Raw genomic sequence first — 24,341 nt, 5'->3', positions numbered from 1 at the left:
TGTTAATTATATATGTAAACTACTTAAGACTGTTGAAAAGAAAATCAGCTATAACCCAACCGCCCTTGGAATAATTGATGCATTGGCCCAGTCTCCATCTATACGGTTTTTATTTTAAAAATTGGAGCTAATGCTGTATAATTGGGTTTCTATTTGCTCCCCGGCCCCCTCGTTAAGAGCGAGGTGGAGACTAAGGAATCTGAGCCTGTTTCTCCACGTGTAAAATGTCGTGCCAGGGGCGGGAACAGGCGAGGGCTCGGCACCTAGCGAGGCGGGCACCAAGTCACCGAGAGCAGCGGACACAGCGCTCGGCCCCCGTGGCGACGGCCCTCCCGCTCGCTGCGCCTTTCCTGGCGGGCCGGCGCGCGGTCCGCCCCGCGGGCGCCGCCAGAGGACGCTGTGGCCCGGGACGTGACGGCGGCGGCGCGGCGCGGACCCTCCCCCGGCGGCTCGGCCGCCGCCCTGTCCCAAGCTCCTTTGCGGGTAAACAGACATGGCCGGCGAGGGAGATCCGCAGGACGCTGCGAACAACATGGGCAATCACTTGCCGCTCCTGCCCGGTAACTGCCCGGGCCCGGTCCCTGACGGCGGGAGGGGGCGAGGCCCGAGCCGTGAGCGGTACGGCGGGGCCGGGAGGCGGGCGGGCGCTGTGGAGCCGGCGGGGCCGCGCCGGAAGCGGCCGCGCATCGGGCCGCCGGCCAGGGACCCAGTAGCGGCGCTTCTCCCAGCGGCTCGGTCCCCCGGCTTGGGGACGAGGGTTTGGGGGGCGGGGAGGGCGTCTCCCCCAAAAGGCAGGGATCCCGTGCTCTCCATCCTCCGTGTGCCCAGAACTTGGCTCCCAGGAAATGGTCTGAAACTGGGTCGGGGGAAGAGGGGGACTGGGACAGAGCTCAGCAGCCCAGACTTTTCCTCGACTTCTTCCCTTTGATAAGGGTGACAGCTACCATGTATTAACTGCTTACCACGTCACGGGCCCTGCCATAAGCGCTTTGCATGCGTTTCTCCGTTTAATCCTCTCCACATTTCTTTTTTAATCCTGATTTGGTGGGTGAGAAATGGATTGGCATATTAGTGTGTAAGGTCACACAGTTGTAGGGCCAAGACTCCTATCCGAGTCTGTCTGCATAGCTGGTGTCTCTTAACCACTTCACGGCCAAGACAGTATTTGGTCTGTTCTTAGGCACATAGTTCAAACACATGGTAGAACAAGCTTAATTAGAGATACTTAGGACTGTGATATTTTCTCTTTTATGTTTTATGAAAATTTATACTTTGGACTTACGTTGGAATACTGGGTACAAAAAAACCTGGAATAATTGTATAGTTTTGTCGTGGAATGCTCTAGACAGGAGATGCTTTCCAAGAGGTGTATCAGCCAAACTGAGACTATTAGCTGAGTCCCTTCACTGTGTGTCAGGAAGTATGTTAGGTGTCCTGGAGATGAAAAGAGGTATGATACACAGTCTGATACCTGAGGAGGTTTATCATCTATATGAGGCTCCTGAATATATAACTAGCAGAAGGCCGTTGATTTAGGCCAGTTAAGCAAATGCTCTTACCCTCCATCAGAGGGATTGTTCAGGGCCGAAACGGATTGGGGGAAAAGCCTATAACTTAGGATAGGCTTGCAGAAGATAAGGCCTGGAATCTTGCTTGCTTCTCTTGCCAGTGAGACTGGGGGTTTCTTCCGTGGGTTGCAAAGAAACAGTTGTGGGTTTCAGACCTAAGAGAAGCTGTTCTTGGAGGACTAATTTGCCCACTGGGAGTGGCGTGGGTTGGAACAGGAAGAGACTGAAGGCATGCCCTCCATATAGGACGGACCTTTTCCAGAGAAATAAATCAGGATCAGACTCAGTGGTTGATCCGGAAGCAACCTAGCTGAATTGAACTTGACTGAAGAGCTGAGCTGTTTTTTCAGAGACATCAGCCCCGCTGTCTGTGCCAAAGCCAGTGTGTCAGGGAAGATGCTGATCTGATGTTCTGTTGGCATCCGCATGGTGCTCCTGCATGAGATGAGTCATCACACTTCACCCTGGAAGCTCTCAACAGTCAGTGTGTTTTGTCAAAAAAAATTGGGTGCGAAAGGGCTCAGAGATTGTCAATACGATAATCATGCTTTTGCAAATCATACATGAGTTTTATTTGTAGCAACATTGGATTGTCCATACATCCATGTAGAATGAATTGTTCTGAAGAGTAATCCACTTTAAATGCTAAGGAACTAGCTTAATATTTAAGATTTGAAGAATCTGTCCCAACCAAACAAAACATCAATAGATAAACAGCCAAGTGGGGGAAGTGGGTTTCTGCGCTATATATGAGAGAGACTACTTTGTGTAAGGAAATCATTTAGAGACGGAAGTTGGAACAGTTAAAATGTAAATTTTAAAATTATGAATTCTAGTCTTTAAGCTAAAATTTGACCTTTTAAACTCTGTGTAATAGAGCAATAAAGTGTCAAAATGCTTAGTGAAAGCTATGCTGTCAGAATTGTGAATGCAAGGAAGTAGATTCAGAATATTTTTGTCATCAGTTTAGATTTTTCTTTGTTATCTCTCGGTCTCTTAATGAAATTTCTTTGTGCTTAGGAAAATTTTGTATGAAGTGTTCAACCACTGAACATTTGAATTTAAATTGAAATAATTATGTTGTTCTCTTTGGCAAAGCTTTATATCTAAGGAATTTATAAGAATTGATAGATAGTCCAAGGCAATTGCCATGTTGAAAAACATTTATATTTTCTTGTCAGGGACCTAGCTGGAGGTGGTTTGATTTAAATAATGATATGCACAAAGGAAAATAACTATTTTGGAAAGACATTTTATCCATTTAGAAGTTTATTTGGGGGCTTGCTTGCTTCCTTCCTTCTCTCCCTCTCTCCTTCCTTCTTTCCTTCCTTCCCTCCTGTCTTCTCCAGAAACTCTTTAAAGTTAAACGTTTGAAAGAACTTTAGAGATTGTTCTTGTTCACGCCTGTCATTTTCCAAATGAGGGAACTAAGGTTTAATCAGGTGGGATGAATTGTCTGAGGTGTCAGAATTAGTTCCTAGCAAGGGAGAAGAGGTAAACCTCGTCTGCAGAAGAATTTCAAATCATTTATGCAGGTAGTCCCCCTTCAAGGAGGTGGAACATAATCCCTGCTCCTTAGATGTGAGTTGTCCCTAGTGATTTGCTTACGAAGAGTACAGTGTGGAAAGGAGGGGGAAGTAGCTTTCCGGTGGAGAAATCTGGCTATCACTGCCTCATCCAGGTGATCAGGGTCAGCTTCAGTAGTTATAAGTGACATCGACAGTGTGCACCCTTGACAGGACATGGTGAACATGGCTCTTCACCTCCCTAGGCTTCCTCCCCAAAACACAAATCCTAATTGAGGGACATCCTACAAAAATGCCTGACCAGTAGTCCTCAAAACTGTCAAAGCCATCAGAAACAAGGAACCTCTGAGAGACCAGCCCAGCCCAGAGGAAGCTAAGGAGACATGACAACTAAATGTAATGTGATGTTCTGGATGGGGTCCTGGAAGAGAAAAAGGATATTAGATAAAAACTAAGGAAATCCAAATAAAATGTGTTTAGTTAACGGTAATGTGCCAATGCTGATTCCTTAGTTATGACAGATGTACCGCACTAATACAAGACGTTAGCTATCAGGAAATGGATGTGAGGTATGCAGGAACTCTCTATTATCTTTGCGACTTTTCTGTAAGTCTTAAACTATTCTAAAATGAAACATTGATCTAAAAAAAGTTGTTGGTGGCAGAGTCCAGCCTAGACCCCAGCCCTCGAGCTGCCTCTTCACAGTACTGTCCAGATTCCCAAGTGTGTGTGGTGTTTACAAGAACCTCTCTTTTCATGGGCCCAGAATCCTCATGAAGGAATTATGTATTTGAAAGGGAACATAGCTTTTACATGTTCATGCCTCTGTTTTTTGTTTTTCTTTTTCCTTATAATATTGTACTTTTACAGCAGAGGATGAGGAAGAAGATGAAATTGAAATGGAAGTTGAAGACCAGGATAGCCAAGAACCCAGGAAACCAAACATCATAAATTTTGACACTAGTCTTCCGACATCACATACAGTATGTAATTTTGTAACAGATCTAGTATGATAAATACGTACATTTAACTGTAGGTGAAACTTCTTGAAAACGAATGACTACTTTTAGCATTACTGGAAATTACCTCACACCAGAAGTTGTGGATGAGGACGTGGGCTCTTGACAATAGATAAACAGTCTTAAGCTGTAATTTTTAAGCAGTTTGATACCATGTCTATTACTAGTTGTAATTCTTTAAAGAATTGGTGCCCTTCTTACGTCTTTGCTAGTAATGGGACTACTAAAGTACTTCTTATTCTCTGTACCACTGGGTCCCAGGGTGTGATTTAACATTCTAGCATTTTATACTTGTCATTTATGCTCTTTGGACATAGAGATGTCTAGCTTAGTCAAAATCAAATATCAGGTTGGCCAAAAAGTGCCTTTGGTTTTTAAGTGAAAGTAAAAGACATTTTTCATTTTCATCAAGAACTTTATTGAACAAGGTATTCACCCTGTTGTTCCACTACCTTCTGCCATTTTTTAGGCAACTTCATGATTCCATCTTCCCAAAACTTTTTATCTTTTTGAGCAAAGAACTGTTCCAAGTGCCTTTTACAGTCTTCCAGGGAATTGAAAATATTTTTCCATTAATAGAATTTTGTAAAGACCAAAATAAATGGAAATCCGAAGGTGCAATGTATGGTGAATACAGCAGATGAGTCAGAACTTCCCAGCCAGGCTGTAACAGTTTTTGCCTGGTCATCAAAGAAACATGCGGTCTTGCGTTATCCTGATGGAAGATTATGCATTTTCTGTTGACTAATTCCGGATGCCTTCTGCTTTCAGTTGGTCTAATTGGGAGCAGTACTTGTTGGAATGAATCGTTTGCTTTTCCAGAAAGAGCTCATAATAGAGGACTCCCTTCCAATCCCACCATATACACAACATTACCTTCTTTGGATGAAAGCGGCCTTTGGTGTGGTTGGTGGTGGTTCATATCGCTTGCCCCACGATCTCTTGCATCCGCATTATTGTACAGTGTCCACTTTTCATCACCTGTCACAATTTGTTTTAAAAACGGAACATTTTTGTTACATTTCAGTAGATAATCGCATGAGGATATACGGTCAAGAAGGTTTTGTTCCCTTAACTTATGTGGAACCCAGACATCAAAGTGATTCACATAACCGAGCTGGTGCACATGGTTTTCAGTGCTTAATTTGGATATTTTGAGAATGTCGGTTATCTCCCACGTGGTATAATGTTGATTGTTCTCAATTACTGTCTCGATTTGATCGCTGTCAACTTCAACTGGTCTACCCGACCTTGGAGCATCGTCCAGAGAGAAATCTCCGGCACGAAACTTCGCAGACCACTTTTGAAACGTTCGCTCAGTCACAGCATCTTCTCCCTACATGGCACAAAGCTTTTTTTTTTGCGTTTCAGTTGCATTTTTACCTTTCTTAAAAATAATAAAGCATACTGTGATGAAAATGTTGCTTTTTTTCTTCCATCTTCAATATTTAAATGAATACACAAAAATTCACCAATTTTGATCAGTTTTTTTTTTTAATGCACGCTGATACGACAGCTGTCACGATACAGTCTGACAAAATTGTTTCGAGTGAAGTTGAAGACAACTAAGCGCTCCTAGAGCCATCTTACAAAAAAAACGAATGAAGCTTTTGGCCAACCCAATATTTTGAACTTAAAAAATACTCTTGAATTTTTATGTATGTGAGAGATTCTTCACAAGAAATTAGAAATTCTACTTTTAAGAGTCAAAAATAGACTTTCATGTGGGAGCTGATACAGCAAGTTTATTATTTAAATATTTGTAACCTCTGTGTGTGTTTCCTTATGCTGATTTGCTGTTCAGTCTGTTGAGCTTGTGTTTTTGTCCCATATCTCTAATGACACTGACCCTGTGTGTGTTCCTCTGTAGTATCTGGGCTCTGATATGGAGGAATTTCATGGCAGGACTTTGCACGATGACGACAGCTGTCCGGTGATTCCAGTTCTGCCCCAGGTGATGATGATCCTGATCCCCGGGCAGACCTTACCTCTTCAGCTTTTCAGTCCCCAAGAAGTCAGTATGGTGCGGAATTTAATTCAGAAGGACAGAACCTTTGCGGTGCTTGCATACAGGTAAAATCCTAGTGCTAACTGACTTAACACTCTCTCATGCAGTCCCAGGAGAGGTGGTTTTAAAGCCAAAACTGATGACTGTTCTGCATGTACAGGACATGGGATGAGGTTGCAAAGTAAAACATTTGGATAAAAAGTGTGAAAGTGCAAGTTGGAGTATTCTGGTATGATCATTACCATCTAAATCAGGCTTTACCTTTCACACACATTTGAACTTTCTGGTATTTGAAAGGTTTTATATCATTAATATTTAATGAAAAACATTTCTAGAATCTTATTTTCAAGAACTATCTTTATTTAAAGAAAAAGAGGGCTTTACATTGTAATGTAAAGTATTACTTTTACAAAAGAGCAACTAGTTATTTCACCGTCTCAAAATTCCTAAGCTGTCCTTTTACAGACCCGTGCTAAACTGAAGCTGAATTTCAAGTATCCCGTGACAACTAGAGGAAATCGGTGGTAGAGGCAGGAAATCCATACAGGAAGGTCCCCCTCCGGCCTGGCCCCCAGTACTGTGCTGCCCATAAGCAGCAGAAAGGATGGTCTGCTGAATAAAAGGAATGCTTGGTTTGGGAAGTGAGAGTTTAAACTCCTGTTAGTCCTATAGGTCATTTTTAATGCCTAGCAATCTATTCTGTTCCTAATGGGCTCTAATGGTACTTCCTGAAGCCTCTTTATGTATCTCAATTCCCTGTGTGATTCTAAAATACATAAAATTAAATAGCTTTGCAATGAGAGCAGATTGCTATAAATTGTTTTCCCATGTGTATTGCTTTTGTCAACTTGGCATATCTGAAAACTAAATGTTCAAAACTGTTTCCTTTTTAAAATTTACCTTGGAAGTAACGTACAGGAAAGGGAAGCACAGTTTGGAACAACAGCAGAGATATACGCATATCGAGAAGAACAGGATTTTGGAATTGAGATTGTGAAAGTGAAAGCAATCGGAAGACAAAGATTCAAAGTCCTTGAGCTCAGGACACAGTCAGACGGGTAAGAAACACCATCTGTCTTAAAGCTCCTTGAACATCATAAAATGAAATGGTTTTCTTATATTTTTTCTGTTTTGCTGACCCTTCACATTTTGTGACTTTTAACTAGTTGTTCTTTTCCCTTTGAAAGTATAGCCTCGGGGTTTCCAACTTTGCTGTGCATCAGATGCCCTGGGAAGTTTTTAAAACTATAGATGCTTGAGTTCCAACCTCCCCTCCCATCCCTAGAGAGCCATCAGTCTGGGAGGGTGGCCACAGCATCGTTTCTGATGGTTTCTAGGTGATTCTAATGTCCCTTTAGGTTTGGGAACGGTAATGTAAGCCCTGCAGGCAGTGTCATGTGGGGCAGGGCTTCTTTGGGGTTGAAGACCTCTCTTCAGATTGAAAAGGGTGGGAGGTCAGAACCTGGCAAGCTGTGTGCGGCATTCCTGTGCTTGGGGAGCCATGGCGGTCAGCCTGCCGCCTGCTCCTTCTGGGCTGTGGAGGGGCGTTTACACGGAGTGCCCATCTCCACCGTGAATGTGCTCTCACCTGTAACGGGTCATATACTGAAGAAGTGACTAGGAAGCACTTGTCATCTCTGTGCCGTACACAGTTTAGAAATTCTCAGTGTGTTCTGTTTTAGCAGTTAACTATTCTGGCATGGCTCTCATAGTTAGGGTTTTTCACAAATTTAAGGAATACCTCATTTTTAAAAAGGCAGTTCACCTTTGCTCTTAAAACAAACAAACAAGCAAACCTCCCCAAAAAACCACACAGCATATTGTCCTCAACACTGCACGTTTCCTTTCATAGGAGTGGTTCTTAACTATGGTACCTAAGAATCACCAGTGAATCACCAGTGAAGTCTTAGAAACAGATTCTTGGGTCCCCCCAGCCCTAGTGAATTGGTCTCTTATCTGTAGCCACGGTTGAAAAGCTTGTCAGGTCTCTGTGTTGCACAGGTAACGTCTTCCGAACACATGGACACTCAGAGGGATCTTTAAAGACTTAAAAAAGAATATGAGCTGCCTGTGGGCGGTAACTTTGTGTCTGTTCTGTTCACGTAGTGGGCATTCATAAATATTATCGAACTGTGAAAATATTGAGGGGTCAGCCACCCTTTGGAGCTTGAGAGAGCATAGAAGAAGGAGGGGTAGGGTGCCAGAGCCCTCGGGGGGTTACTGCTGCCCCCCTGGTGACCCCCACCCAGAGCATTCGCTGCACAAACCCTCCGAGCACTGAACACAGTGTACTGTCATCGTAGGGTTGTGTGTGTCTCCCTCAAGAGGCAAGCTGCTCAGGACAGTGGCTGAGACTTCTATGTGTTCTGCATTTAGGACCATCAGTGTTAGTGAATGAATGAAAGAGTGTCTCCCGAGGGCTCTGCATTGAGACAGCTGGCAAGCTGTTTTGTTGCTGTGGATTTTACTAACAGTTCCATTTTTAAAGTACTTCCTATCCTCATGCTTATAAAATTTTGAGTATTTGTGAATACTGTATTCCAGAAACCATAATGGCAAATTGACTTGGGGAAAAGTATACTTCTGAGACTGTCGACATCAGTGACTCGTGATTGTGGACAACTAGTTTGAACACGAGATGGCAATAGACCCTTAACTGTGAAAGCAAGTCAAGGGATATACCTTTGACTCTAGTAGAGATGAGCGTGAAACTGATAGGGCCAGACGGGACTGGGAAAGGGCCCATTCTATGTAGTATCCCCGAGACCCACTAACACAGCCTCTCACAAAAGTGAGTCTGTCTTAATTTAAAAGACCTCCACGGAGTGAGAATCCTCTGTCTCCACTGTCCTTCTGGTCCTGTCACTACCTTCACTGGAAATGGTGAAACAGAAGAAACTATGGAGATAATCTAGTGGGAGCTCCTCTTTTTTCAAATAAGGAAACGAAGTGCTAGAGAGGTAAGTAATTTGCCTAAGGCCATACAACTAACAGGCACCAGCTGGCTGGTTCTACATCCCTGACTTCCAAACCAGTGCGCTTCCCACTAAACTTGAATTCCTCCATCTCACGTTTGCACCTCAGGCCAGTTTCCTTTTCTTTAGTAATGCAGTACCAGGTAATAGTCATTTGTCTTCCACGTAAATGACTCTTCATATGTAAAAAGCATACTGCTACTTTTCCAGAGTGAGTCTTTATTTCTGTGGCATCTTCTGAGCACATGGAAATTTATTTGAAAAATTAATTTAAAAAAATGGAAGTGTATCATTGAATCACCGTAGGACTCTTCAGGAGTTCCTGAGTATTTATTACATGTAGAGAGGAAAAGGAGATTAATACTCTATTTGGAATTACAAAAGAAGCTCTCTTACCTGTCATAATTGAGATGAATAATTTTTAGTGAAAAGGGTTAATTAAAAATAGAAGTCATAAAAATTTACATATATATATCTTAAACATTTTACTTGAACTTAAAATATATAAATGTCCCTTCACTCATTTTATGTTTGATGGAAAGACAGGATACTTTCTTCGAATTGGGTCTGCAGATTAGAGATGGCACTAGTCTTTCTTGCATTAACAGCTTTCATTGTGCATCTACCTGCAGTTTATACCTGTAGTTTTTCTTCAAAGAGAGGTTCTGAAGATACTCACAAGGCTGGCTGAGCACCAGAAGCCTTGCAGATTTGTGCGCTTTTTTTCTTACCATTAGAATTGTCTGAACCTAATTTGAAAGCATTTTTTTTGGCTCAACCTAATATTCATTGAAGCATTTTTAATTCTGTACTTATATTTTATCAGTTGCTATAATATTTATATAGCTTGTCAAACAACAGGATTCTACTGTATAGCCCAGGGAACTATATTCAGTATCCTGTGATAACCATAATGGAAAAGAATATGAAAAAGAATATACACACACACACACAGACGTGCACACACACACACACGTGTGTGTGTGTGCGTCTGTGTGTGTATATAACTGAATCACTTTACGGTACATCAGAAATTAACACAACATTGTAAATCAACTATACTTGAATAAAATAAAATTTAAAAGAAAACTTCCACTTCAAAAAAATATTTATGTAAATTATGCAACTGTAATCACAAAACAACTGCCATAAACAGGTCAGGAAGAAATAAAACTAGTTTATGTTACAACCAAAACTCAGCTGCTGGGAGAAGAAGCAGCTGTGTGCAGCAGACCCTGGGCGGGCTTCACAAAAGGAAGAGAGAGCAGTGCTTAAGCCTGTGAGGCAATTCAGACAGCCTGTGTACAGACTAATGATTAATACGATCACTAAGCTGATTTTTCAGTAGCATTAATGTTTTTATCATAATAAAATCTTACATACTAGGTGGGTAAAACATAATTCTTATTCAGTTACTTTTGTTTTTAATGAGCTCTGATAACATAAGAACATTAGAACGTAGTTTGAACATAGTCAGATTTATTTTACCGTTTTCCAGAGTCATGTAGACATAAATTTGAGCTTGCAGGAAGGAATTGAAGTTAGTGGAGTGAGTCTAATATTATCGTTAAATTAAAGCTACATATTTTCAGACACATTTAGCTATTTTCATTTAATAAATCAGAAGAAGTATCGTAAGTTTTTGTGGGTTGAGACAGTGGTTACAATGAAAGACCACTTTAGAACTCCTAAGCATGATTAGTAGTGAAGCAGAGACTTGGCATATTTTTGTAATTATTTTGTAATATATTTGACTTCATCAGTCGGACAGTGTTTTGTTCCAGCGTTTGGATATGTTGATGCCTTCTGCATTTGAAAAGGTATGCTAGGAGATAAAATGGCTCATAAGACAATGGTTCGGAGGTACAACCTTCCTCTTGGCATTAATTCATGATGAGATGTTTGCAATTATGATATTCTCAAGTAGCATTCTAGAATGATGACTTTACTGTCATGAGAGTTGAAATAATTTTTAAAGTGAAAAAAGATAATATGATGGATATTTTGATTCTTTGCATATTCAGGGTAAATACTGAGGAATGAGAAAAGGAATGCACATAGAAATAAGGCTACATGTAATTCTTTAGTCTTATCTAATCTTATCCATGTAAATGGGTTCTTGATTTCTCTTCCTTTCTCTACTGACTCCTCAGGTTCGGTGATTTATGAGAAGGCATAGTTGTAAGAGTCGGGCAATGTAAAGAGACGGGGCGAGGGGAGGGGCGGGGTGTCTAATCACGTCTGAGGAATTAATTTAGAAGTTATCAAGGTAGGCATAGGGGTTGGTTGTATATTGATTTTTTAAACTTTGTTTCATTTATAGGCTATCTGAAATGTAAAAATCTCCATTTCCATTCCACAGTGAGATAAAAAATCTTAGGTTACCTTTGGTTTTAACTTTGGTATGATTTATGAAATACAGTATTTTTTGAAAATTTCTTGTATCATAAGAGCATTTGATGAATACGTTTAAGAAAGAAGACTGTGAAACTCTTAGTATTTAAAATTACCCATAATGTTTAGAAACTTAATAGTTGGAGTTAAGATTATCTAAAAAATGAACAACATGCCTGGTTCTCTTTATTTCAGAATCCAGCAAGCTAAAGTGCAAATTCTTCCTGAGTGTGTGTTGCCTTCAACCATGTCTGCAGTTCAGTTAGAATCCCTCAATAAGTGCCAGATAGTTCCTTCAAAACCTGTCTCATCGGAAGACCAGTGTTCATTTAAATGGTGGCAGAAATACCAGAAGGTGAGAAACTTATTTTTTATGCCTCTTCAATAAAACAAAGACAGGTCGCTTTTTTTCCTGTTTAAGAAACAAACACAAACCACTCTCATGATTTCCTTCCCCAGACTCCTTCTGGACAATACTGTAGCCGCGTTTGATCATGCTGGAGCTTCTAAAAATTTCATAGGCAGCTGTTTATGTAAAAGCAGTTTGCAACAGTAGTAAAATGTTACCATACTGTGAGGTATTCCAGCTATTGTGCCTGTAAGTTATGTATTAATTCATAACTCGTGGTGTTAAGTTCTGCAGGAGTCTCTTATTAGACTGTGGTCAGATGAGATGCTGGGCTCTTGAGTCATAAAACGCTTTACCTCAGAAAAAGCGTTTGGGAGAGTGCACAGGAGTGAAGCGCGTTTGCCTCCTTCTGGACTTCTGAAAGGAAGATTTTTTTTGCTCTTTTTGTACAACACTATTGACATCACAAAAATTGGCTTGAGACGAGGTGCTCTTTAAAAGTATTGCCTGTTGGGGCATTAATTCCTGTGTATATCCTTTTGGCTAGATCATTCTTTCTCTTAGAAAAAATACTGATGAAGCTTGTTTGTACTCATTTGTGAGATGTATCAGTTATGAGTATAAAATACCTAATATTTATGATTTCTACCTAAAGGAAAAAATTTACTAGTTCCTAAATTTAGAATCAGTTGGCTTTTTGAGATTTATCTTTTAAAAATATGGAAAGACAGTTCTCATAGTAACCTGAAAAATCCTGTGCTCATCATCCTTTACTCTTTGTCATGTACAATAGTGGTTTTTAATTTTGATGTAGATTAGCATAGGATCCTAATTGGATGTGATTAGCATATATTATTCATAAGAGGGTCTCATACACTAGTCACTGTACCTCCACTTTTAGTGGTCTTGCAGTAGAAGTCATCCGGTTTCCAGAGAGAGCTTTGTGCAGGATGGGTGGCTGACGGGCAGCAGGCTTGTGACTGGCTTTCTGTAGGCGCCTTGGTCTCGTTATTTTGTGTTTCAGCTGACCAGTCTGTGTCATGATATACTGTGGTTTAATTCGTGTTTCTAAGGAGATTCTGATGGGAAAGTTTAATTAGACAGCTTAAAGTTTCCCAGGTTTTGACACTAAAATTTTTGAAGGTTTCAGAATATTGATACTGCCATAAGTTTACAGTAGCTTTTGTGTAGCTGTGCAATACTTGTATTTTCAGACTTGATACAGGCACTTTAAATATCCTTTTACTCTTGTTTATTTTAGCAGAAGAACAGTGGAAGGTTTTGCTGTCATAGTCATTTTCAGTGTAACTGCTGAAATAAGTGTGTGGAGGACAGCTCCATTGGTACGTGGCTCCGTGGAGCGGCTTTGGAACGCGTGGAGTCATTTAGTGCCTAACAGTGTGTCTGGCACTGGGTGGTGCTGAGATGTGGTTCTTTGGTGGGGTAACCGCATCAGGGTGTGCACCTCCACAGCCTCTCAGTATTTACACAGCTGTGTAGTTCAGTCACTGGATAAGTTTTCAGGAGGTAGGAAGTATTTTGATTTATATAATAGCTCTTCCACACCAAGATTTTTGTTAAAAACTCTTAACCGCTTATAATCTTAAGTTAACTCTTAGCACAGCTCTAAGCATAGAGTGAGAGTGATTGGAGTTAATTCCTGACTTCAGTGCTCTGGGCGACTAGTTCCGTGTTCTCTTTGCAGGTCCTTGCCACCTTAAACCTGAACGTGGGTTAGGCAGATAAAACTTTTTACATGTAATTTTTGTGTGAATTACTGATTAAACTCTTCCTATTCTGTGGCTAAAGCACCTCCACATGTTCACGTTGAATTCAGAATTAGGCCTTTGCAGCTGGGTTGTCACTGGCTCAACGACAGCAAGGAAGGACACATGTGCAAAGGCCAAGGAAGCACATTTTTGTTTGGAACCAGATCTTTTGACCTTTCTCTGTTGTCTTATTTCTCCAGTAATTCTGGACTCTCAAACATTAGCCCTCAGTTATCTTCATACTCAGAGTTGCCAAGAACTAAACAAAAGGTGCTAAGGCATGAGAGAGACATAAAAGGTTTTCAGAGATAGAAATGTCTCATCCCGTGTATTTTTCAGATCATTCAAGGGGTTCCCTTGCTTAAACTTTGGGTAGAGTTTCTTAGGTTCTGAAATTTGGATCTAGATCACTAGGCCGAGAAAAATTGCTAGCTGATCTATTTTGGACTCCAGGTGCCCTACAGTCTCTGTTCTACTTTAGAGAGACCACTTACAGCCATTCTGCCAGCATCAAAATGTGGAGTGGAGCAGAGGGAAGGGATGGCAGGTGACCCCGGTGGGAACTCCACTGGCCCTGGTCCCGTCTCAGTGGCTCGTCCTATTGCACCCATAGCCAGACACTAACTTGCGTCACAGCGCTTGTCTTCAGGCAGATCTGGGCTCGGGTCAGCCCTCTCTGCAGAGTTTATTTACATCTGACTTGTGCGTCTTTGTCTTTGTGTCTGAGAAATGGTTCACGGGGCCAGAACTGGGAGATGCTTAGTTGATTCTTAAGCCAACTCGCAGTAATCGGGTTGCCACACACTTTTCCACCAGAAAAGATACTTAAAGGGTCTAGGAGTGGAGTGTAGTCTTCCTGACATGTATTCAGTTAACCTTGAAACTGTGCGCACACCTCTCTTAACATTTGCCATTGAAAACTAAAAAATCCAAATGACAAAATTATTTACACTTCTGTTATCTTCCATCCTGACAAGGGAACATTGGAGAAGATGCCCCTAATGATCAAGGAGTTAGGCGAGTATTATCAGGAAGCGCTCTTCCAAACCCACTTCTATCTGGAAACCTTCCTCATTCAGTGGTTCGATCTTGGAAACTCATGTTTACTTATTTCCTTTCTTACCACAGTGCCTTTCTCTCTTCACTGGGTTTACTGTAGTGGGATTCCCTGAAAGAGAGGAAAGTGTTGTTTCACCTACTTGGAGTACAATGTGAGTGTTTCTAAGTACACCCCCTGCTTGCCCAGACTATCTATCTACTTGTTCATTTGTAAAGCCCACTATGTTAATCAGAAAAAGAGTTGAGTATGAAGTATAAAAAATCAAATGTGGGTGGGCTTCCCTGGTGGCGCAGTGGTTAAGAATCCGCCTGCTAATGCAGGGGACACGGGTTTGAGCCCTGGTCTGGGAAGATCCCACATGCCACGGAGCAGCTAAGCCCAAGTTTCCTTATGAAAATACAGATAAATATTCTAACTTCTTTCTTTTTTCTTATGTAAAAGGATCCATACTGTCCTGCACCTTTTTCTCTCCTAAGAGTGTAGGAGATTCTTCTGTATTCGTTTTTGGAGCACTGCTTCCTTCTTTTGAAAGCTGCACAGTATTCTCTGTATGGATGCACTATAATTTATGTAACCAGTCCCCTCTGGATGACACACCTGCACTAAGTGCTGTGTACAAATGACCTTTCATACAGGTGAATATACAGGGCAGATTTTAAGAAGTGGGATTATTGGATGTCAGGGCGACTGCACTTGTAATGTTGACAGGTGTTTTCAAAGTACCTTATTAAGAAGGTTGTTCCTATCTGTGTCCTGATTGTCAGTGTTTCACCAAGGCTTTCGAGTATCCAGCTTAATTTTTGCTGATCTGATAAGTGAAATACAGTATCTTGTTGGAGGTTTAATTTGAATTTCTCTGAATATGAGTGAGATGTGTGGCATTTTGTGTTTTAGAGCAATTCATATTTCCTTTGGTTGGTATTGTCTTCATAGTCTTTGCCCTTCATTGATTGCTAGGAGTTCTTTACACATTAGGAAGCTTATCCTTTTGTCTATGATTAATGAGTTCCAAACATTTCCTTTAGTTTGTCATTTTATTTTGTCTTTTAACTTTGTTTTTGGTGTGCTATCATACATAGTTGAATTTATCTTTTTTTTAATACTTCCATATTCTGAATCATAACTAGAAATACTTCCCTGTGCAAAGGAGTCTTCATTCTTTAAGAACAGTAAAACATGTCATCTTTTACTTCTGATTTCATTGTCTTTTATGACCAGAATGTAAGCTTTGATCCAAGTGTAGTTGATCCTGGTATGATTTCAGTGCTCCTTTTTCCAGGTGGCTCCTGGTTGTCCTGTGACCATTTTCTGAGACGGTCATATTTTCCCTGAGATGCTGCCTTAGTATAGACCAGATTCATGTTTTTTATTTTATTTTTCTTCTGCTCTGTGATCAGTTTGTTTATGCCTCACCAGGACACGGCTGTAACTGTCGACAGTTTATAGTTTTGTAAGTAAAACTATGAGCAGTAAAACCCCCCACTGCTCTTCTCCTTTTAAGGTTTGTTTGGCTCCTGTTACTTCTTAATTTTTGCAGTGAACATTAGAATCTGTTGTTGCCTTGTTCCAGGATAATAATAGTAGCAGAAGGAGCAATGATATTTGTTGTCTATTTTTATCGTAAAGAGAAGAAAAGTCTTGGAATCGTGGCTATGTGTATTCAGGGACTTCCTCAAACCAGAGTAGTGATTTCCCTGGCATACACCTTAAGCTTATAGTTGTCCATCTGCCATTATGAGCTTATAAGCCTCGGGATCAAGAAAAAGCTCGCCATTCCATTCCAGTTCTTACAAGCAAGTAGGATTTGATGAAGGAAGGAAGGAAACAGAAACTTGTTTCAAAAATTCAAAAGCTTGAATTATTTGGATAAATTGTTTTTATCATTTACATTGCTGATTGTGATAGGTCTTAATACAACAAACGACAACCTTTGGTCACTATGTAAACCAGTGGTAACATTTTACTATTCACACTTAGCCTTTCACATTACTCTTCCAATTTCATTGCACTTCAAAGAACCATTTAAGTGGAGTTTGACATTTTTTGAACATTCTACATTGTTGGGAGGCAAAGCCGAAGCTATATTATGAGGCTTAAAAATGGAAAAAATCTGATGGATTACCTCCACGTAACAGACAGTCATTTGAAGGGCCTTTCTGCCTGCTTTCAGGAGTAAGTCCTATTCCTGGAGCGAATACTACTTCGTTGGAGAATCAGTCATTGGTCACTTTCAAGCACCTAACTTTTTGGCTAGTATTAAAATTTTCTTGAAGTATAGCCCTTTTAGGAAGTGAATCATGGTGTTGATAGACTTGAAGAATGCCCATAAATTGCTGGGACTTATCATCCGTATTACCCAGATATAAGTCGGGCCTTTCCTATTGTGCCAGGAATCTAAATGGAACTCTTAAATTTGAGGATATTGAAGTGGCTTAAATTTTGGCAGTTCAGTAAAAGCTAGCTGATCTCTTCTGGTTTACTTCTCTTCAGTTTGTACACTTGACTTTCTAAAGGGTGTAATATTAAGGTTGTAGTACGTATATTTAATTGATTTGTAAATACAACTGTAGAATCTGTCAGGGTAATCCTGATAAAGAATTTTAGAGGCCGCTTCACGTTGAAAAGTAGGGAACAGAGACCTGAGGCTGCAGCTGGTTCACATTCACAAAGCCTGGTAGAGGCAGACCGGATGGTCATGACGCTGACCCTGATGGTGCCTTGCCCTTCATATCCTGTTCACTGTATATTATAGTGAGAAGTAATGTTTATATATAAATAATTTTTTATCTTTCTGTGGGTGTCAAATTACTTGCTTTTGTATCACAAAAGTGATCATTTTGATGTTTAAAGTACATATTAGTGACTGAATTCAGAGTGTGTCAGTCATCAAACTGAAAGTTCATTGGATCTTTGTCATTTCGTAATGCTAAGTACCCCTCTAGAAAGTAAGCTTCTCCCCACTAAAATGTAAGCTCCACAGGGCAATGAGTTTATTCTTTTGCTGTGCTTTTAAACATTGGTATACACCAAATGCATAAAAATGTCAGGTACATCCTAGGTGCTCAAAATATTTGTTGAATAAGTAACGGCTGGAGTCAGACCCCCTGAATGCACATCCTAGCCAACCCCCATTTACCAGCTGTGACCTTGAGCAAGCATCCTTCCGTGCCTGTTTCCTTACCTTTAAATTGGGGTGATAATACTGCCCATCTTATCAAAATCTTTTAAGACATGTAAAGTGGTTGCCGTTACTATTACTGAATATTCAGTTACCTGATGGGCTGTTAGCATTTTTATTCTGTAACTGGACTCTGACAAAAATTCTTTTTAGCGTTAGGTTTTGGTCTCACTCCTCAGGCTTAAATCACTACCTGAGCATGTGCTCAGAGGCCAGGCCCCAGACCATCTTTGGGTAGCTTCAAACATAAGAATTATATTGAGCCCCAAATTCTTCTTTAATAAGAATCCATTGGTTTCAGCAGTAGCCCACGAGCCTTTGAGGGCAAGTCTGTCCTCATCCACGTAGCAGTTTGATTTATTCGTAAGCAAGTATCACATCCTCTTGAGAGGCAGCTCCAAACCACACACCCCTCGTGTGAACTCTAGACCTTATCTTCAGCATCCGGGCCCCTGACGGTGAAAGTTCCCATTTGTGACCGTCACAGAAGAGCAACATTACTGCCTCATCTTGGTGCCTAGTCTTCTTCTAATAGCGCTAGAGTAAGACCGTGGGGGGGAGTAGGGGGTGAGCTCTGCAGTGCGTTGGTTAGTGTACGACCATCAGCTAAGACCCCAAGTCCTCTCTGCATGTGCCGTGTGCCCACGTTCCCCATCTCACACCCACTCACTTGGTCTTGCAGGTGCAAGCGTAGGATTTCCCTTTTATTTTGTTAAAGGTTATCTTGCCTTTCTTGTTCCACTCTGATAGTTCTTTCTGGTCTCCCGTACCCCTTTCCCACCCAGTTTCACGTGTCATGCACTCTGTCAATTGACAGCTTGTGTACAGAATTACAAATATGTGTGTACATATGTAGGTTTTGTTTTGTTTATTAAGAGAATGTGATCGTTCTTTATATTGTATACATTCTTTGGTGTCAAAGTATTCTATTGTATTTAACTATTGTTGAGAGATGGTTAGGTTGCTTACAACTGCAGTGCATCCTTTCAATCCTGTTTTCGTGTCCTGTAGAACACTTCCCTTTCCAGATTTTCTTGGTGGTTTTTACACATCTGTTCTTTCAGATGAACTTTATACTTCTAAGTTCCAATCTCAGTGGTATTGCATTGAATATATACTCTGAGGACAGACATCTTAATTATTGGGTCTTTGCAACATTGAACTGCTGCAGGAATTCAAAAACATCATTGTCAAATATAAATAGATAATCGTCTATTATGGGACTATCTGCAAGCTTTTCCATCTTTTTGAAATTAAAGTCTTCCTGGGCCAAGATCATTTTTTAAATGTGTTTCTTTCTACTATAAGATCTTGATTCTGTGGTGTTTTTTAAGTGACTTTTTTTTTCTGTTTTCAGAGAAAGTTTCATTGTGCAAATTTGACTTCATGGCCTCGCTGGCTGTATTCCTTATATGATGCTGTAAGTAACTTACCTTGAACTTTGTGCTCCTGGGGGAAGCCATGGCATAATTAAGGGTCATTAGAACAAAATAGGCTTTCATACCCAGTGGGGTTTAATTTTTGGAACTAATGCCATTCATTACATTTAAGTGGAACAGGCAGGAATCATACTGCTGGATAGACTTGCAGCTTCAGGACAAGATACTGAGGCATTTTAGGGTTTTATTTTTGGAACTAATGCCATTCATTACATTTAAGTGGAACAGGCAGGAATCATACTGCTGGATAGACTTGCAGCTTCAGGACAAGATACTGAGGCATTTTAGGGTTTATTAAGTATTTGAAATTTCGCTGAGTCAAGGGCTGGTTACATTTAGGAAAAATAAAGAATCCTTCAACAATGGTTTGGTTTTTTCCTAAACAAGTGTATTAACTTCAATCAATTTCCTGATCCCTAGTGTACTAACTGATGTATCCACCAATGTTTTTTTTCAGATTTTTTTATTAGGCAACTTGAAAAATTCATCAAGAGACTAACTGGAATAGTTCAGAGAATCTGGCTTTTAGACACAAAGACTGTGTTCAAAGCCTGATTTCTGTTACTTTTCCTGTGGTGTGGGGCAAAACTTGATTATCTATAAAATGGGGATAATGGTAGTTATTGTCTTTGGGATGTCGTAGACATTCAACAAATGTTAGCCTTTCGCTTAGGGAATCGGCCCGCCCACAGATATGGAGCCCTGGGCAAACTAAACCCATAGGTTGTTAGCACTTCCCACATGGGCAACACTAAAGGAAACTACAGTTCCGTCTGCCCTTCAGCAGCTTTTGAGCCATTACAAACACACAATAGACAAGAGTGGTTTTTGCGTCCACTGGTGAAAACACAGTGAGCATCTTATGTAGTAAGTGCCAAGGAAGGTGTGTAGGTAGCAAGTGTGGGTGCAGCTTACAGGGACCGACAGAAAAGGCTTCCTAGAAAAGGGAAGACGAGGCCTCGGAGATAGCCAGAGCGTGGGAGGAGAGGCCTGGAAAGCCAGCCTAGTGCTGTGCAAAGCTGGGTCTTCCATCGTATCTGCCTAAGAAAGCAGACACATTTAAACTCGGAATTTTACTAGGTAGTGATGACTTAAATCGCTGCTAATATATTAGGTTTATTGAGTTGACAAGCTGCCGGTAAAGTGTAAAAAGTCTGTAAACCTTATTATGGCTACTTTTGTTTCAAACAAAACAAGGAAACCTTAATGGAGAGAATCAAGAGACAGCTACACGAATGGGATGAAAATCTGAAAGAGGATTCTCTTCCTTCAAATCCAATAGGTATGAAAAATCAGTTTCCTTCCTGTGACGCCTTACTGAAAGAAATTTTTTTGTATGTTTTCTGTTTAATGAAAATGAAACAAAAAAAATTTTTTAATTAGTATTCTGAAAAGCATACCCACTTCTTTTGCTTTGAGCAATTACAAACAAATTATTTTTTAGTTAATAGTAGCAAAGTTCTTAAATTCTCTGAGCACTCCTGTTTTAGGCAAGGTTTTCATGAAAAGTTCAAGTTGCAATAAATGGTTTGCATCCAAAAACACCAAGTGTAAATACTCTCCTTTTCCTGGTCTTCAAGGTGCCACTGAAAGTGACTGCAGTACCAGGACTTATTACCTTATTTACACATCTGTCAGTTAGGTCGTTTAGCTGTTCTTCTAGTCTCGTAGCAAATAAGTGACTTATCCTAACATGGGTTTGATTTCATGTTTAATTTAAAAGATTACATTTACAAAAACAAGTATGGGAAAAGAAGTTACATTGTAGAACCTCCTAAGAGTATATATACTTGAGAGCTGGTATACTGCAGTACTGTTTATAATTGTGTGCAATGTGTTCTTTGGGAACCCTGTAGAGAAGAGTTTATTTCAAAAGGATGTTACCGTGTTCAAAAGCTATCCTGATACTTAACGCCTTCCTAAGTTTAAAGCTTGAAAAACCCACCATGTCTTTAAGATTTTTCTTACAGAGTAGCTGCTTGTCTTCCTATTGATGATGTATTAAGAATTCAGCTCCTTAAAATTGGTAGTGCGATCCAACGACTTCGCTGTGAACTAGACATTATGAATAAAGTGAGTAAAGTGAATATGTTTGGATGCCCATGTTCAGTCAGTCTAGAGAGCGAGGGGGCACTGTTAGGAGAACAGAACTATGTGTAGGGTCCATTCATGTGGTCATGGAATTAGAGAACTAGTTGTTGTCCGTCATGGTTTGCATTAAAAATATTTTAAAGGATTATTTTATATATATATTTCATTTGGGATCATAAGACAGAAACTTGAATTGTTTTGCATTCCTCATAGATAACCTTTATGTGATCTTCATTCAGACTTTGAACACTTGATTTCTACATGAACCATGTATGGTTTTATATATATATATTTTATATATATATATGTATATACATGTCACTATTTCTCTATCCTAGAAGGTCATAAGTTTTGTGAGTGAATATGTGTTAGATCTCAGATTGTGTTTTTCTTGTCCCATCTTTAAAACTATGTTGTTGAATGGTTTGGAAGGAAAATATGATAATCAGAGGGATCAACACCTTGGGAGCATTTTCCCCACTAAGTTTCTCTTCAATTTTTTTAGTGTACGTCTCTTTGCTGTAAACAATGTCAAGAAACAGAAATAACAACCAAAAATGAAATATTCAGGTGAGATCTTTATTACATTTTTTTTTTTAGTATAGGTCTGAATATGTTTTCCCAACTGCTATAATAGAATTACAGGCAAGACTGTATTTCCGTTCTCCATGTATTTCCCTCCATTAAATTACAAATACTCAGCAAATGGAATAGGGGGGAATTAACCCTACGTTGGGTAAGACAGTCTTCCTGATTGGAAGAACCCCAGAACAACAGTGGGGGTATGATGTAAATGATTTTTCATAGGTAATGAGCATGGTGAATGAAGTAAAACAGCTGAGCAGTTCTCTTGTCCCCCGCCCTCCACCTTCCTTGTTGAAAATCTGTCAATTAGAGGATATCTTCTTAGTGCTTAAGGACCTACGTACCATGATATTTCACTCAAATATCAGTTTCACCACATAGCGTCAAAGATAAAGGAGGACATGCTTGAACATGTACTGATGCTGTGTGATAGTGTTTGAAAATTATTTTCTGACAAAGTCATTATGAATCAAAAAGGGAAGAACTGCTGTTTGCAGAGTACTCAGATGCCCAAGAATGACCAAGTGGAAACTTTTCATTGGATTTTTGCCCTCTCGGGCTCCTTTAGGGGAAAGTTGAGTCCATACATTTGACAATGTATATCTTGAGGAAGATTTTAAAAACTAGCAGTATTTTCCTTTTTGTCATCATGGAAAATATTTATAGCAAATGAAACTGGGCTGACTGCCACTCTTATTATTAGTTTTAACTAAAAGGTTCAAAACTATAGCTCTTAGAACCTTGTTTCTTGGTGAACTTTTAAAGTATGTTATTTACTACCCCCACCCCACCCCACCCCACCCCATTTTGACTTGACTTATCCTCTGTGCTGATTCTCTGTTTTAGTTTATCCTTATGTGGGCCGATGGCAGCTTATGTGAATCCTCACGGATACGTGCATGAGACGCTTACCGTGTATAAGGCTTGCAACTTGAATCTGATTGGCCGGCCTTCTACAGAGCACAGCTGGTTTCCTGGGTAATGTGGTGGTGGTCACTTTTTTTTGGTTTTGCCTTAATTGGGAAGAAAAACCCAGAGTCTTAATAAGCAGAGCTGCTAGAATTATAATCAGAAGTAGACAATGAAGTGAATAATTCTATTTAAATGTTCATTTCATGAACAGCTAGAAAAAGGTCTTCTTGCACAGTCTCACTGAATGTAATGTTAGGGAGAAAGAAGGTGGCCAACTGCACTTCTCAGATTAACTATACACTTACTTAATCAATCCACACTCATTTTCCTGTCAGCTCAATCTGAAAATCAACTGTTGTATGACCCAGTAAAACTACATTTGATCCTTAAGCAACAGTGGGTTTGAACTGTTTGCATCCACTTAGACGCAGATATGTTTCACTAGTAAAATACTACAGTAAATACTACAGTACTCCGTGGTCTGCAGTTGGTTGAATCGTTGGATGTAGAGGAACCGCAGATATGAGGGCCAACTGTAAATTACAGGCGGATTTAACCCCTGTGTTGATTGAGGGTCCACTGTGTATCTATCTGTATCATATTCTGTACTAGAGAATGTTACCCAAGCAGTGATAGACACGAAACATGCAGAAACCACGCTTGCTTTTTTTTTTGCTTTAGCCCAGTGCCCTTCAGAGTATGACTGTGGGACCAAAAGCACCACCTGTTCGATTCCTTGAGCCATCTTATCTTCAAGACCCCCTATTATTTGTCCAAATACTGGCCCAGCCTTTTTACTTTGAAAGAGGCAAGCTGAGTAGAGATTAGTGCTTATACTTACTCTTCTGGACCTAGAACCATATCACTTGGATTGTCCAGTCTTATTTCATATCCTTCTTAAAAGGACTAAAACTAGAATTAATGTGTTAACATAAATACTAAATGGGGGATATATCCAGGGGAAAAAGTACCATTACATGGTTTGGGCTTTTGGTTTGTTTGGGTTTTCTTTCTGTAATGCCATGGCTTGTATTTTTGGATGAATTACCTGACAAATCATTCTCATTTTAGAAGAGTAGTCCTGAAATCTTTCATACGTGAGAAAAACACCTCCCCCATCCCCAGTTTTAACTCACACAAAAGTGCGTATTTCTACAGGTAGTTGTTGTTTTCTAACTTGAGTGCAATACAAAACAAAGAAAATGCAGATGCAATTTAGAGTGTGGTCCTGGCAACCAGCAATTTGTATAAATACACCTGTATTAATAAGCTTATTATTTTTTCTTTCTTGGCATTGGAGAAAAAAATTTTAAGCACAGCTTAAGAGCACAATCAATAATATATAAAGACTGACGCATTACCATGATGAACCATACAAACTAGAAAATCTTTTTGTGAGGTTTGTTTCAGGAAACTGTATAAATCCAAACTCAGAGTATTCCTTCTTCCCATCCTTAGAATTTGGCTC

At 40.1% G+C, this 24,341-nt stretch overlaps 1 protein-coding gene across 4 annotated transcripts in view; it reads left to right on the top strand.

Moving 5' to 3' along the window:
- Positions 1-452: 452 nt before the first annotated feature.
- CRBN (cereblon) overlaps positions 453-24,341 on the top strand; it is a 27,224-nt gene continuing 3,335 nt past the window's right edge. For 3 of the 4 annotated variants that reach the window (XM_060109054.1, XM_060109053.1, XM_060109052.1), the window contains exons 1-10: positions 453-560; positions 3,965-4,077; positions 5,984-6,186; positions 7,030-7,179; positions 11,686-11,845; positions 19,204-19,266; positions 20,483-20,567; positions 21,243-21,358; positions 21,882-21,946; positions 22,808-22,939. In XM_060109054.1, coding sequence (XP_059965037.1) covers positions 494-560; positions 3,965-4,077; positions 5,984-6,186; positions 7,030-7,179; positions 11,686-11,845; positions 19,204-19,266; positions 20,483-20,567; positions 21,243-21,358; positions 21,882-21,946; positions 22,808-22,939 — 1,154 coding nt within the window. In that variant the 5' untranslated portion in view covers positions 453-493. The remainder of the gene's footprint in view (positions 561-3,964; positions 4,078-5,983; positions 6,187-7,029; positions 7,180-11,685; positions 11,846-19,203; positions 19,267-20,482; positions 20,568-21,242; positions 21,359-21,881; positions 21,947-22,807; positions 22,940-24,341) is intronic. The other variant, XM_060109055.1, reaches the window with a different exon arrangement.

The sequence above is a fragment of the Mesoplodon densirostris genome, chromosome 10 (assembly GCF_025265405.1).
Source record: "Mesoplodon densirostris isolate mMesDen1 chromosome 10, mMesDen1 primary haplotype, whole genome shotgun sequence".
Classification (NCBI taxonomy): domain Eukaryota; kingdom Metazoa; phylum Chordata; class Mammalia; order Artiodactyla; family Ziphiidae; genus Mesoplodon; species Mesoplodon densirostris.
Note: the sequence above shows the minus strand (reverse complement) of the source record. Positions and strands in the feature narration are given on the sequence as shown.